The following is a 15000-nucleotide window of genomic DNA, read 5'->3' on the forward strand; positions in this document are numbered from 1 at the left end:
GATCACTGCGCAACACTGTAAGATTTGCTCACATTCATGTCATCCTGCTTATCGTCTCTGTCTGTCATTCCAGATATTAACAGCCGAAAACGCTATTTACCATCAAAATATACTGTACTCAATTATGGATAGAAGTATAATTATGATTATCTAGTAAACCTCTTTTTTTGAAACATGTAAGCAGTTCTGTTTTATCGCTTTTACTGGAGTCTTACAAATCTGTTCTTTATTATGTCTGTTTCACAGCAATTCCATCACCGCTGGTCATCCTCGACACAGACTTCTTCAACTACGCCTGTCTGTACTCCTGTATGGAGATGGGCGGACGCTACATCACTGACATGGGCTTCGTCTACTCCCGCAAGCCGAAACTACACCAGGCCTACCAGAAGGTGTGCGAAGGGGCCTTCAGGAAGATTGGTGTAGACACCAATCGCTTCGTCAAGACCTTCCAGGGAGACACGTGCTCGTATCCAGAGGCTCATTAAGCCAGTTGTTACGTCACTACCTGAATTCGATGCTTCTCTTCATCTGCCATAAGAAGGCGTACGCTCTCTTGTCTGCTTTGAGGTTTGTGTGAAAATTAATAATGGATTTGGAAGGGATTAGATTATGGTTTAGATCTAATTCTGGATCTAGGATCAAAAGTTTCTAATTACTTTTTTCATTATTATTGTCACCGATTAATAATTACGAAAATAAAGTCGATGGAAATGTATAGTACCATGGCATTTTTCTTAGGTTTAAATGTGACGTTTAAATGTTCATTTCGAAATAAAATTATACTTGAATTACCCCATATTTTCTTTGTCCTTCCAAAAGATTTGGAATAAAAGTCCGCAAAAAAAAAAACTTCAAAATTTTGAAATTGAGAATCATGGTTGTATCAAGAAATTAACTTCCTGAAATCTACAAAATATTACATTAAAGTAAACAGGGAATTATAGAGTTCACCAGAAATCCATTTAAGGAGAACTTTGAAAGCAGTTAATATGAAAGTCATAGAACTTTAACACCTAAGTTCAATTAGCAGGAGCTTTACTTTGTGCCAAGTTAAAGATGCCACAATTCTATCTGGATAAGTTTGGAAAAATAAAAAAGTGAACTTTGTAGAAACTTTGCAATATCAAAGGCAGTCTCTCCAACATCGAACTGAAAACAGACGCAAAATACAACTTGTTTTTATTTTTGAACCAAATGATAAATATCTCACAAATCTTATTAAATCTGATGTTTATACGATATCAAGATGAAGGTGTTTAGCACCATTTAAAGCAATCAAGGTAGAGCTGAATATTAGCTAAAGGAACGTCTTTGCTTATAATTAGATTTAATTGAGTTATTATAATAATAATAATAATAATAATAATAATAATAATAATAAGAATAAGAATAATAATAATAATAATAATAATAATAATAATAAGAATAAGAATAATAATAATAATAATAATAATAATAATAATAAGAATAAGAATAATAATAATAATAATAATTATTATTATTATTATTATTATCATTATTATTATTATTATTATTACTAGCTGAACTATGGACGGATATTTTTTATGAGATAATCATTGTCCCTTGTTGGTGTCGCTCACTATCACGCTGTTCATACCAGAAAACTTTCAATCAATCATTCAATCACGCTATTCACTGTAATGTTGATACATTTAGCATCATATTAAAGAAGGCTAAATGATAGCTGTGTCTTTTAAATTGTAGATATTGCCATGGAGTTTGGTAGGAACAGAGAAACTGTTTCCAATCAATCCCTGAAATTTTCATTTGGATATGTGAATTATTCTAAGAACAATTTAAACCACCGTCAAAAATAACCATTCAACCCATACTGAAATAAACGTTTGTTGTCGCTTTTCCATGGCAAATATCAACATGAAAATTGATATAGAAAAATTGAATATCTCTCCTATAAATCCCTGGAAATGTCATTTAAATATGTGAAATATTCTACGAGTAATTTACGGCGCCGTCGAAAATCAGCCTCCCACGGATATAGAAAAATAGCTACTGAGACTTTTCTATGGCAAGTATCAATACAAAACGCCCATCAAACCCTGTGAAAATAAATTGGATATCTGTAAACCTCTAGGAGTAGTTTGCTCCTCCCCACTGATTTCTTCGCTAAAAGTCGTCACTTAAATATAAAAGTGATAGCCAGGGAATGGAAATTGGCAGAAACAAAGTTTATGTATATCTAAATAATCCTTTGAAATTTCATTTGAATATATTTATTGGTATAGGAGTTGTTGACTCCACTCCCGAAAATATCATCTGCTCCCCCCCCCCCCTTCCCCGCTCCGAAATCTATGGTTAGGGAATGACTGGGCTACGGGTTGGGTGAGATATCTTGAAAAAAATTTAATATTTCATATAAGGTCAGTCACTTCGTAGGCAACAATTATTATTATTATTATTATTATTATTATTATTATTATTATTATTATTGTATATTTTCTTAACTGGAAGCTTGTCCTTATGGGACCCGTTTGGCCTTTGCATATTGGTTGAGCCCCGTCCAAATATAAGGTCCGGGCAATCTGCGCACGCTCGCATATTGTTCGAAAGCTTGGCGGAGTTCAGGCGTCAATGAGTACAAGGAGTGGCAGAGTTTCAGGTAATGGCCGGTCTCACTCCCTCCGCTCATTGGTGGTATTTTATGAAGGTGTTTTTATCTCAACCTTTGATAATTGGCCAATGAGAAGGATTAAGGAATAAGCCATACCCGATATTCTCTAATTGGGAGTATGAAAACAAGGCATGGTAATGATGATGATAATGATTTATATAATTTGGGCTATGCGTCTCAACACTAGGTCCGGGGAGTCTATTTAGGACTAATCCCAGAGTTAAACAATTGGCCTGTAAAAAGTAAGGAAGGAAGAAAGGAAGACTGACAGTGATAGTTTCTTGAAGTAGAAAGATTCTTAGAAAAGTACCATTGTTTTCTAGTCTTGGGTAGTGCCGTAGCTTCTATACCATGGCCTTCCACTGTCTTGGATTAGAGTTGTTTTGCTCTAGGGTACACTCGGGCACGCTGTTTCATCTTATTTATCTTCTCTTTTTTTTTATAGTTTTTAGATGTATTGTATTAATTCTCTTTTAATGTATTCGTTCCTTGTTTCTTCTCCGTACTGGGTTATTTTTCGCTGTTGGACCCCTTAGGCTTATAGCATCTTGCTTTTCAACTAGGGTTGTAGGTTAGCTTCTAATGATAATAATAATAATAATAATAATAATAATAATGATAATAATAATAATAATAATAAAAGGAGGGGTAAGCAGAAGAATATTTGGTAGAGAATTTAAAAATGGTTTTACTGGAGATGAGTTTTACATCAGTTTGACTGATTTCTTAAGGATGAAAATTCTTTGGATTTTAATATGGGACCAATGCTATGACTGACGACCTACCGGAATCCATGTGGACCCGATTGTATTTCGAAAATTACATTTTAGACAAGTTTGTTTATAAATATGTATGGTTACATATCAAAATTCTAAGAATTTTCATCCAGAAAAAGTAAGAGAGAGAGAGAGAGAGAGAGAGAGAGAGAGAGAGAGAGAGAGAGAGAGAGAGAGACTCCATTACGTTTATCAGCGTCAATGATCTTACATGTAATTATGACAGAAAACTCAAAATCAACCAATCAATCATTGCCAATGTAGTAATCATTCAATACTTAAAGCTGAATATCAGGAATACTCCCTGAAGCAAACCACAGAAATATTTCATATTTTATTGGGTACAAGAGTTCTCGATTGGATGAAACGAAAACAAAGTATTTAAGCAAAATTTAAAGCAAAAAAGGTTATATTCAAAACCTAAATACTCCAGAGGTAAACTGTAAGCATTTCAAGTGGCAGAGACCAGGCTTTCAAATGGCCTGAGTCTCCTCGTAGGGGCAATTGTCTCCCTGAGGAGTCTGTTCGAAAGTTGACGAATCTACACCAATTTTGGCAAAGGCCTCTTGGCAAACTTTCACATGACGTGGATCCATTTTGGGGGTTCGGGAGAAAATGAAGCCGAAGTCTCCGTAGAACCTTCTCTGGACGTCCTTGCAAGCATAGAAGCAGGCGTAGTTCTGGTAATCGGTGGCGAGCACAACCAAAGGTGCTGGCGGAGCTGCAGCAAAGCAAAACATAAGAGATTAAACAAACAATGATCTAAACTTTATACCGACGATTCTACAAAACACACAGATGGTCATGAAACGAGCAACACACAAGGCAAGGAAGTCTCGAGTAAAAGGTAAATAATGGTGGAGGCAAAGGAGAGACCAATAACTCCTTACCTCCTTCGTGAGTAACTAAAAGGCGTGGCCCCTGGGGATCGTAGAAGAGGGATCCTAGAGTCCTTATAGGAGCTCCTGCTGCATCGACGCCATTCGAGGTTGTTCGGAAAGCGCCTCCAACTAGGGAAAGGAATAAAAAATGAGAAGCTTATCTTAAAGTTCTATTATTGTGGGAAAAGTTCCACAACTATCAAACTATCAATCAAAAATAAGTTCATTTGGGGTTCATTATGGAAATGCAAGAAATAGACTAAATATATATATATATATATATATATATATATATATATATATATATATATTATATATATATATATATATATATATATATATATATATATATATACAGATATATTCTTTTTTTATTACCCGGAAGTCACTTTTGTCTTCATTGAAGCTGATTCAATTTAGAAATGTTCTTATATATCTGCTATCGCTAATCTGCTCGTGTTAAATCTGAAAACACCCCACCCCTCTCTCTCTCTCTCTCTCTCTCTCTCTCTCTCTCTCTCTCTCTCTCTCTCTCTCTCTCTCTCTCTCTCTCTCTCTCTCCTAAATGTACATAAAGCAATAAATCTCTCATCGTTCTCCTTCTATGCATAGCCATTCCATTCTTTAATCAAAGTAAATGAAATATAGATTTCCAAGGTCCTTGGCAAACCAAAATTTGTAATACCCCAACATTCTCCAAACAGAACAATGACGAAAACCACTAACTATAATTTGGATACAAAAAGTTTTCAGATCTACGACCATTTGACAGATATATATTAGAAAAGCCTATATTTTCCTTACTGTATTCCAGTCTCCACTGCACACATCTGGAGAAAGGGTCAAAAGGGTTGGGTGTGCGTGAATGCTGATACCAGTTTCCATCCATCTGCAACAGCCAAGGTTTCAGTGAGAGAACAAAAGAGCGACTCTGTATAGAACTGCAATTCTCTCTCCCTTGGGAAATCATTTCATTGAAATATGTGCCAATAATATGTTTGCTTAATAAACCACCTTAGAATTTAGATGTTTAATGAACTTACCTGCCAGTGGTTCGGTTGCTGCCGTTGCCAAAGTACTGCCTCATTCACTATTGGGCAGGACCCCTCTTTCACGAAGTCCGGGGCACTTCTGACCACAGAGGGGCCCACAAGAAGGGCCACCAGGGACAAGTAGACGTGCTTCATGGTTCCAGGGGCAGGACAACGAACAGAATGGCGGGAGAGACTCGGGGCAGGCTTTATATACCGAAGGGACAGCCTCAGAATATCAAGGTACATAAAAAGAAAAAAAAAATCATAAGCCTCTCATTTTTTTTTTTTTTTTTTTTTTTTTTTTCGGGGTGGTAGGTACTTATGACCTCAGCCATCTGTACCCGATAGGAGTGGAAATATTACTTTTTAATCTTTGACTTGTATCTTTATGAACTTCAAAACGGAGTCAAGTATTTTTTGTGGCATAAGGAAAAACGTGTTTTAATTCATGCCTTCAGCTGTAAACAACTCAAGGAAGCTCAGTGATTGAGAGGATGAAGAGAAGAAGAGGATTTGCATAATGATTTTGTTTATTGCTTGAGGTTCCCATTTATGGGTCGGGCAAGAGTCATCATCTTGTCAATAATATACTGGGGTGTAGCAGGTCAGATCATTCCCCTTAATCCTTCATAGCATTTAACTTCTTATGTTATCTCCGCGATAAGAGATTTAAACAGACATGACATACGTGTGGTTTTAGTTCTCATAAGAGGACGAACAAGTCAGAGAAAATATCTTTTCGTCGCTTCACAAAAGATGAAAACCTTTAAAAGAAATGGGTTCACCTCTGTCGCAGCGAATCGGAACTTAACTTTTGAGGAGGGACGTTTCTTTGTTGTGGCCTAATGTTCCACCGTCAGCAGCCATTGCCTGGCCTTCCCTGGTCCTACCTTTGGCGTAGAGGGGCTTGAGCTCTAAACATACGTGTATATCGTCTAAATCTAATGTATTGTCACTGTCCCTTGACTTTGCCATTCATGGGTGGCCTTTAAACCTAGACCTTAAACAGATATAATTCAAGAAAATTGTGTAATGAGATAAATTTACCACAAGAGAGAGAGAGAGAGAGAGAGAGAGAGAGAGAGAGAGAGAGAGAGAGAGAGAGAGAGAGAGAGAGAGAGAGAGAGAGAGAGAGAGAGAGAGAGTTTTCACATATAACAAAAGCAGATTGGCGATAGTAAATATATGACAAAATTTATCATTCAAATTTTCTACGTAATTCTGTGAGGTTTGCAGTGATTTCCGGGTAATAAATTAGAAATATTTTTTTTATTTTCTTAGTTTTTCTTGTATTTCCATAATAAACCACAAATGATAACGCTAACTTAAGATTTATACTATAATACTATACTATATTATTTCTCCTCCTCTTGTCTTGTTCAAGTTCTTATAGTTTATATAAGAAATATTTATTTCCAGGCACTGTTGGGATACTGTCAATAAATGATATTCAAGGAAATCTATTTCTTTTTCATAGTACTAATCTCAATTAATTTCTCATCATCTCCTCCAATGCCTATTGACACAAAGGGCCTCGGTTAGATTTCACCAGTCGTCTCTATCTTGAGATTTTAATTCAATACTTCTCCATTTATCATCATCTACTTCGCGCTTCACAGTCCTTCAATAATTCATTTGTACGACGATCCAAATTAATTAAGTGATATTTGTCCTAAAAAATAAATAAATGAAAATCTTTTCCAGCCAAAAAAACATTTCCTTACAGATTTCCAATGTTTATGAGGTAAATTTTCTAAATTCCATATTATTACCCCCATACGAGGATTGTTGTATATAATATATTTCAAAATGTACATCTGTTTGGCTTTACTTCTTTATCTGCAGTTTTCTTCTTGCATATGTTACTCCTGGTAACTCTATTGAAATCATATTGGCAGTTCTCATGCTTCAAACCCTTTACGAAAAGACAATTATTTTACATTTTTTCTTTTCTGTAACTTTTTCAATGTGTGTCTGGAACAATTTTTATAGCTCTCTCTTTCTCTCTCTCATCATTTATAAATTGAAACTTCAGATAATTGTTAGAACTAATCCAATTAAGAATTGATCAATTTCCATTTTGCTTTAGTTTACTGATCTGATGTCTTTTGAAATAAGGAATTAACATTACCATAATTATTATCACTTATACTATTATTGCTGTTGCTATTGTCGGTGTTATCATTATCATTATTTCAAAGATCGTAAGAAATCCTTTTTTTGTAATTATTATTATTATTATTATTATTATTATTATTATTATTATTATTATTATTATTATTATTATTATTATTATTATTGATGTTGTTGTTGTTGTTGATGCTATTTTTATTACAATTATTGTTGTTAATTTTAAACCGAAAGCAAAATAAAAAGAGAGATCGATCACTTTACCCTTCATTTCTCTCTTCCTTATTCCTTCCTTCCTTAAATCAATTGAATAGTTTACTAATGGAATGAAAAAATAAAACCATCATTGTAAGTCTTATGGCTGAACCTCAGTCTCCAAAAACTTGTGTATAAAAAAGATCTTTTGGTTTGTTAAGTCTTCCGGAAAAAATGTTAAAGGAGTAGTTATCCAATTCGTCACTTTTAGGCCTCACCAGAGGATATTTTTTATGAAGGAGATCAAGTTCTTTATGGCTGACATCACTATAGAGGAATCCTAAGTTATCATATGACTATCACGAGGAACATGTTTGGTTGATAAGTTATGACTAAAGGATTCTTTTGAAAGTGAAGGGCAACTTTTTCTGTTCGTTCGTATGTGTGTCAAATTATGTTGCCGAGAGGGAGTATATAATGAGTCCTCCACAGGTCCCTTCTCAGTCCTCAAACAAACACAGCAAGATGAACGCCCTGCGCCCTCTCCTCTTCGCCGCCCTTGTGGTGGGTGGGACCGCATTTCGCAAACTCAATATTCCAGATTATGTGGTTCCTGGAACATGTCCTGCCATCAACGAGAAACAACTCTGGGATATGCAAAGTCCCAGACTTTTCCAGGTACTGGCGGGTCATCCCCGAGTCTGGAAGGATGAAAATCCTTTTCCAGAAGCTTTGTCTTTTCCAAAATAAAAACAACGAATGGGGAATCCGTGTCACTGGAACTCTAAGTAAGGTTTCTTTGGTCTTCTCTTTTCCAGATGGGAGGAATTTGGTACCAGCATTCTAACACTCCTTTAGAGTTCCAGCCCATCAAGAAATGTCTGCAGGTCAAATACACTTGGGGTAAGTTCATGAACTTAGTCAGGGAACTTAAAAACACCATTGTCGACCAAACTGCATTTACCTTTCATCTAGTATTTTGGATTTTTTCATTTTTGTCAAGATCACTAATGACATTTACAGTAATTTTCTGTCTTTTGTTTTATCATATAGTTTGATATAAATAAACAATTAGATTTAATGTTACCAGATATATATTTTATATGTGGCTTTTACACTGTATATGATATTGAGTAAATAATTAATTAGACTATATTACATAGCAATACCTCCCTTTCCTAGTAAACCAAGGTGGGCACAGAACTTTATCCCCATGTAATCATACATTTATAGTCCTCACGGGGACCTCGCTTTTAGAGCGTACCATTGCGGCGTAGATTAAAACTCCGTTGATCAATGAGACTGATTTCTGTTTGCAGACGGAGAGGGCTTCAGCACAGCTGCCATGGGTCTCTCGAGAAGCGGAGTCCAGATGAAGAACGAAGGAAGGCTTTATCCTATGGCCAATGGAGAGCCGCGTATCGAGATCACTGCGCAACACTGTAAGATTTGCTCACGTTCATATCGTCCGACTTTCCGTCTCTGTCTGTCATGTCTTTTCCATATATTCCAAATATCAACAGCCGAAAACTCTATTTACCATCAAAATATACTATACTTTATTAAGGATAGAAGTATAATTATGATTATCTAGTAAACATCCTTATTGAAACTTGTAAGCATGTTCTGTTCTATCGATTTTACTGGAGTCTTACAAATCTGTTTTTTGTTGTGTCTGTTTCACAGCAATTCCATCACCGCTGGTCATCCTCGACACAGACTTCTTCAACTACGCCTGTCTGTACTCCTGTATGGAGATGGGCGGACGCTACATCACTGACATGGGCTTCGTCTACTCCCGCAAGCCGAAACTACACCAGGCCTACCAGAAGGTGTGCGAAGGGGCCTTCAGGAAGATTGGTGTAGACACCAATCGCTTCGTCAAGACCTTCCAGGGAGACACGTGCTCGTATCCAGAGGCTCATTAAGCCAGTTGTTACGTCACTACCTGAATTCGATGCTTCTCTTCATCTGCCATAAGAAGGCGTACGCTCTCTTGTCTGCTTTGAGGTTTGTGTGAAAATTAATAATGGATTTGGAAGGGATTAGATTATGGTTTAGATCTAATTCTGGATCTAGGACCAAAAGTTTCTAATTACTTGTTCATTATTTTTGTCACCGATTAATAATTACGATTATAAAGTCGATAAAAATGTACAATTCCATGGCATTTTTCTTAGGTTTAAATGTGATGTTTAACTGTTCATTGTGGAATAAAATTTCACACAAATTACTCAATTTTTATTTGACCTTCTGAAAGATTGGGAATAAAAGCTCGCAAAAAAACTTCAGAATTTTGAAATTGAGAATCATGGCTGTATCAAGAAATTAAAGCTATGAAAGCTACAAAATATTACATTAAAGTAAACAGGGAATTGTAGAGTTCACCAGAAATTCATTCAAGGAGAACTTTGAAAGCAGTTAATATGAAAGTCATGAAACTTTAACACCCAAGTTGAATTGGCAGGAGCTTTATTTTGAGTCAAGTTAAAGATGCCACAATTACATCTGGATAAGTTTGGAAAAACCAAAAAGTGAACTTTGTAAAAACATGAAAATATCAAAGGCAGATCCTCTAACATTTAGTTGACATTAGACGCAGAATGAAACTTGATTTTCTTTGTGAACCAAATAATTAGTATCACACAAATCTTATTGAATCTAATGTTTATACGATATCAAGATGAAGATGTTTAGCACCATTTAAAGTAATCAAGGTAGAGCTCAATATTAGCAGAAGAAACCTCTTTGCATACAATTAGATTATTATTATTATTATTATTATCATTATTATTATTATTATTATTGATATTATTATTATTATTATTATCATCATTATTATTATTATTATTATTAATATTATTATCATTATTATTATTACTAGCTGAACTCGGGACGAATATTGTTTATGAGATAGGCATTATCCCTCGTTGATGTCGCTCACTATCACGCTATTCACTGGAATGTTAATACAGTTAACATCATATTTAAGAAGGCTACATGATAGCTGTGTCTTTTCAATGGTAGATATTACCGCAGAATTTGGCAAGAACAGGGAAACTTTGTTTCCCATCAATCCCTGAAATTTTCATTTGGATATGAGGGTAATATTAGGATCAATTTACACCACCACCAAAAATAACCATTCAACCCATACCGAAATAAACGTTTGCTGTGACTTTTCTATAGCAGATATCAACATAAATATTGATAGGGACAAAGTAAATCCCCCTCTTATAAATACCCGAAAATTTTATTTAGATATGTGAAGTATACTACAAGTAATTTGCGGCGCCGCCGAAAATCGGACCCCAGCGTATATCGAAAAATGGCTACTCTGATTTTTCCATGGCAAGTATCAATACGAAAATTGATTTGAATATAGTTCACATAAAATCCACCAGACCCTGTGAAAATAATTTGGATATCTGTAAAACTTTAGGAGTAGTTAGCTCATCCTCACTAATTTTTTACCTAAAAGTCGTCGCTTACGAACAAAAGTGACAACCAGGGAATTAAAATTGACAAAAACAAAGCTCATATATTACTAAATAATCCTCAGAATTCCCTTTGAATATATTTATTGTTATAGGCATTATTGACTCCGCCATCGAGAATATCAGCTCCTGATGATGATTTAAGAAATTTAGGCCATACGTCTCACCACTGGGGCCGGGGAGTCCGATCAGGACCAAAGAGCAAATTAAGTAAAACTCAGAGTTGTGTAGTGAATTAGAAGTCAAGAAGTTGGACGGTAAAAAGTAAGGAAGGAAGAAAGGAAGACTTATACACACACATGTATATATATATATATATATATATATATATATATATATATATATATATATATATATATATATATATATATATATATATATATATATATATATATCTATATATATATACATATATATGTATATAAATATGTGTACTGTATACATACACATATGAATCTCTAAGTATATATATATATATATATATATATATATATATATATATATATATATATATATATATATATATATATATTTACATATCTATATGTATACATAAATATAATATATTATTATATACACACACACACACACACACACACATATATATATATATATATATATATATATATATATATATATATATATATATATATATATATATATATATAATTTGTAACAGTTTTGCTTCTGGTAAACTGAAGATGTATCTTTTTTAAGTTCAATGGAATAGTTTTTTAGGTCATACCCAGTATGTCCAAGAAGTTTCGTTGAAATTCGATAATTAGTTTTTGTGTATTGTAAAAAAAAAAAAAAAAAAAAAAAAAAAAAAAAAAAAAAAAAAAAAAAAAAAAAAAAAAACAAGCAATCTGATTAAGCACTTAAATTCTCTACGTACTTGTTCTTAGCTGAATTCACTTCAAAGACTAATGGATTTGTCCTTGGGTTTTATTATACACGCCCATCAGTTGAAATTGATTTAGTAGTTTTTGCTTAATGTTGTTCACAATCAATAAACTAATCTTGCGATTATTATCAAAGTACTGTTGCGTCCCTGTACTTTATAAATCAGGGCTAAGTAAAAACACGAAATTATGTTTACATTAAAAATTAATTGGATCTTATAATTTTTACTTAAAATACTCATGTGGTTACAAAAAATTTGAAAATCCTTAGTAAAAGAAAATAGTACATTCTTTGCGAATTAATCAACCTACTCTTGAACAATACATCCTTCATTTCATTCCTGTGGATTTATTGGCAATGATAATATTCCAGTAAGACTAATGTTTTGTAATCTTGCACTTAAATAACATTGCCAATGTAGTAATCATTCCATACCTAAGCTAAATATCAGGAATTCTCTCTGAAGCAAATAGCAGAAATATTTCATATTTTATTGAGTACAAAAGTTCTAGATTGGATGAAAGAGAACAAAGTATTTTAGCAACGTTTAAAGAAAAAAAAGGTAATAAACAAAACTTAAATACTCAAGAGGTAAACTGTAAGCATTACAAGGGGCAGAGACCAGGCTTTTAAATGGCCTGAGTCTCCTCGTAGGGGCAATTGTCTCCCTGAGGAGTCTGTTCGAAAGTCGACGAATCTACACCAATTTTGGTAAAGGCCTCTTGACAAACTTTCACATGACGTGGATCCATTTTGGGGGTTCGGGAGAAAATGAAGCCAAAGTCTGCGTAGAACCTTCTTTGGACGTCCTTGCAAGCATAGAAGCAGGCGTAGTTCTGGTAATCGGTGGCGAGCACAACCAAAGGTGCTGGCGGAGCTGCAGCAAAGCAAAACATAAGAGCCTAAACAAACAATGATCTAAACTTTATACCGACGATTCTACAAAACACACAGATGGTCATGAAACGAGCAACACACAAGGCAAGGAAGTCTCGAGTAAAAGGAAAAAATGGTGGAGGCAATAGAGCGACCAATAACTCCTTACCTCCTTCGTGAGTAACCAAAAGGCGTGGTCCCTTGGGATCGTAGAAGAGGGATCCTAGAGTCCTTATAGGAGCTCCTGCTGCATCAACGCCATTCGAGGCTGTTCGGAAAGCGCCTCCAGCTAGGAAAAGGAGTCGAAAATGAGAAGCTTATCTTAAAGTTGTACCATCGGGTGAAAAGTTCTCCAACTATTAAACAAAAATGAGTTTGTTTGGAGTTTATTATGGAAATGTAAAGAATAAACTAAGAAAATAAGAAAAAAAAATATTTCTAGTTTATTACATATTTCCTCCTTACAGATTTACCTAGCTCATTCTATTTAAAACCAATAAATCTCCCACTCTTTAATCAAAACTAATTGAAATATGGACTCCTAACGTTCTTGGCTATTCAATATTCATATAATTTCCACCTTCTCCGAAATGATAAGAAATAACTATAATTTGCATATAAAAAGTTTTCAGATCTACGACCATTTGACAGATATATATTTAAAAAGAAAAAAAAACACATTTTCCTTACTGTATTTCAGTCTCCACTGCATACATCTGGAGAAAGGGTCAAAAGGGTTGGGTGTGCGTGAATGCTGATACCAGTTTCCATCCATCTGCAACAGCCAAGGTTTCAGTGAGAGAACAAATGAGTGACTCTGTATAGAACTGCAATTCTCTGTCCCTTGGGAAATCATTTCATTGAAATATGTACCAATAATATTGGTAATTGTTTACAACACCACGCTCTCCATTTACTCCAAATAATGCAATCCTGCAGTTTTCATCTTTTTGCACAGTAATTAGGTGGTTATTTAAATTCCGGGAAAGCAATAATTAGCAAGATATGTTGAGGAAGGGGGAAGGGGTTAAAAAAGAAAATAGCGTGGTTTCCTCACTAAACGACATGGAACTGACGTCAACATAGTCAACCAAACAGATCGTGATGCCAGCGTACATAAACAGAAGTTCGTGATGCCAGCGTACATTTGATATACTGTATTTTCAAATTATACTTAATTAGAAATGGATTAATTACCGAAAAGTGTCCAGAAAATATGCAATTTTCAAATAGTGACACTTTTGAGTGATCACTCAATTTTTGCTTAAGTATATTTTGAGTATACAGTATATCAAATATACGCTGGCATCACGAACTTCTGTTTACGTACACTGGCATCACGAACTTCTGTTTATGTACGCTGGCATCACGAATTCTGTTTGGTTGACTATGTTGTCATGTCAGTTCCAAATCGTTTAGTGAGTAAACCGAGGTATTTTCTTTTTATAACCTCTTACCCCTTCCTCAACATATCTTGCTAATTATTGCTTTCCTAGAATTTAGATAACCACGTAATTACTGTGCAAAAAGATGAAAACTGCAGGATTGTATTATTTTGGAGTAAATGGAGAGCGTGGTGTTGTAAACTGTTACCATAATATGCTTGCTTTATAAACCACCTTAGAATTTAGATGTTTAATGAACTTACCTGCCAGTGGTTCAGTTGCTGCTGTTGCCACAGTGCTGCCTCATTCACCATTGGGCAGGACCCCTCTTTCACAAAGTCCGGGACACTTCTGACCACAGAGGGGCCCACAAGAAGGGCCACCAGGGACAAGTAGACGTGCTTCATGGTTCCAGGGGCAGGACAACGGACTGAATGGCGGGAGAGAATCGGGGCAGGCTTTATATACCGAAGGAACAGCCTCAGAATGTCAAGGTACATAAAAGAAAAAAAGATAAAAAAAAATCATAGGCATCTGTCATTTTTTTTTTTTTTTTTTTTTTTTTTTGGTAGGTGCTTATGACCTCAGTTAGCCATCTGTATCCGATAAGAGTGGAAATATTACTTTTTTATCTTTGACTTATCTCTTTATGAACTTCAAAACGGAGTGA

General features: G+C 34.8%; 4 protein-coding genes across 4 annotated transcripts in view; 2 read left to right on the forward strand and 2 right to left on the reverse strand.

Moving 5' to 3' along the window:
- LOC137638015 (crustacyanin-C1 subunit-like) overlaps positions 1 to 671 on the forward strand; it is a 1551-nt gene extending 880 nt beyond the window's left edge. The window contains exons 3-4 of the mRNA XM_068370107.1: positions 1 to 17; positions 247 to 671. The exon at positions 1 to 17 is cut by the window's left edge and continues 106 nt beyond it. Coding sequence (XP_068226208.1) covers positions 1 to 17; positions 247 to 488 — 259 coding nt within the window. The 3' untranslated portion in view covers positions 489 to 671. The remainder of the gene's footprint in view (positions 18 to 246) is intronic.
- Positions 672 to 3774: 3103 nt separating this feature from the next.
- LOC137638018 (crustacyanin-C1 subunit-like) lies at positions 3775 to 5500 on the reverse strand. Its single transcript, XM_068370110.1, has 4 exons — positions 5354 to 5500; positions 5115 to 5199; positions 4320 to 4439; positions 3775 to 4150 (listed from the first exon to the last, which is right to left on the reverse strand). Exons 1-4 carry the CDS (start codon positions 5495 to 5497, stop codon positions 3903 to 3905), a joined length of 597 nt encoding a protein of 198 aa, XP_068226211.1. The 5' UTR covers positions 5498 to 5500; the 3' UTR covers positions 3775 to 3902.
- A 2691-nt stretch (positions 5501 to 8191) lies between these two features.
- Positions 8192 to 9805, forward strand: LOC137638016 (crustacyanin-C1 subunit-like). Its single transcript, XM_068370108.1, has 4 exons — positions 8192 to 8347; positions 8488 to 8572; positions 8989 to 9111; positions 9356 to 9805. Exons 1-4 carry the CDS (start codon positions 8195 to 8197, stop codon positions 9595 to 9597), a joined length of 603 nt encoding a protein of 200 aa, XP_068226209.1. The 5' UTR covers positions 8192 to 8194; the 3' UTR covers positions 9598 to 9805.
- Positions 9806 to 12698: 2893 nt separating this feature from the next.
- LOC137635265 (crustacyanin-C1 subunit-like) lies at positions 12699 to 14743 on the reverse strand. The gene is made up of 4 exons (XM_068367732.1): positions 14594 to 14743; positions 13636 to 13720; positions 13115 to 13234; positions 12699 to 12946 (listed from the first exon to the last, which is right to left on the reverse strand). Exons 1-4 carry the CDS (start codon positions 14735 to 14737, stop codon positions 12699 to 12701), a joined length of 597 nt encoding a protein of 198 aa, XP_068223833.1. The 5' UTR covers positions 14738 to 14743.
- Between the last annotated feature and the right edge of the window lie 257 nt (positions 14744 to 15000).

This window comes from Palaemon carinicauda, chromosome 3 (assembly GCF_036898095.1).
Source record: "Palaemon carinicauda isolate YSFRI2023 chromosome 3, ASM3689809v2, whole genome shotgun sequence".
NCBI classification, from domain to species: Eukaryota; Metazoa; Arthropoda; class Malacostraca; order Decapoda; family Palaemonidae; genus Palaemon; species Palaemon carinicauda.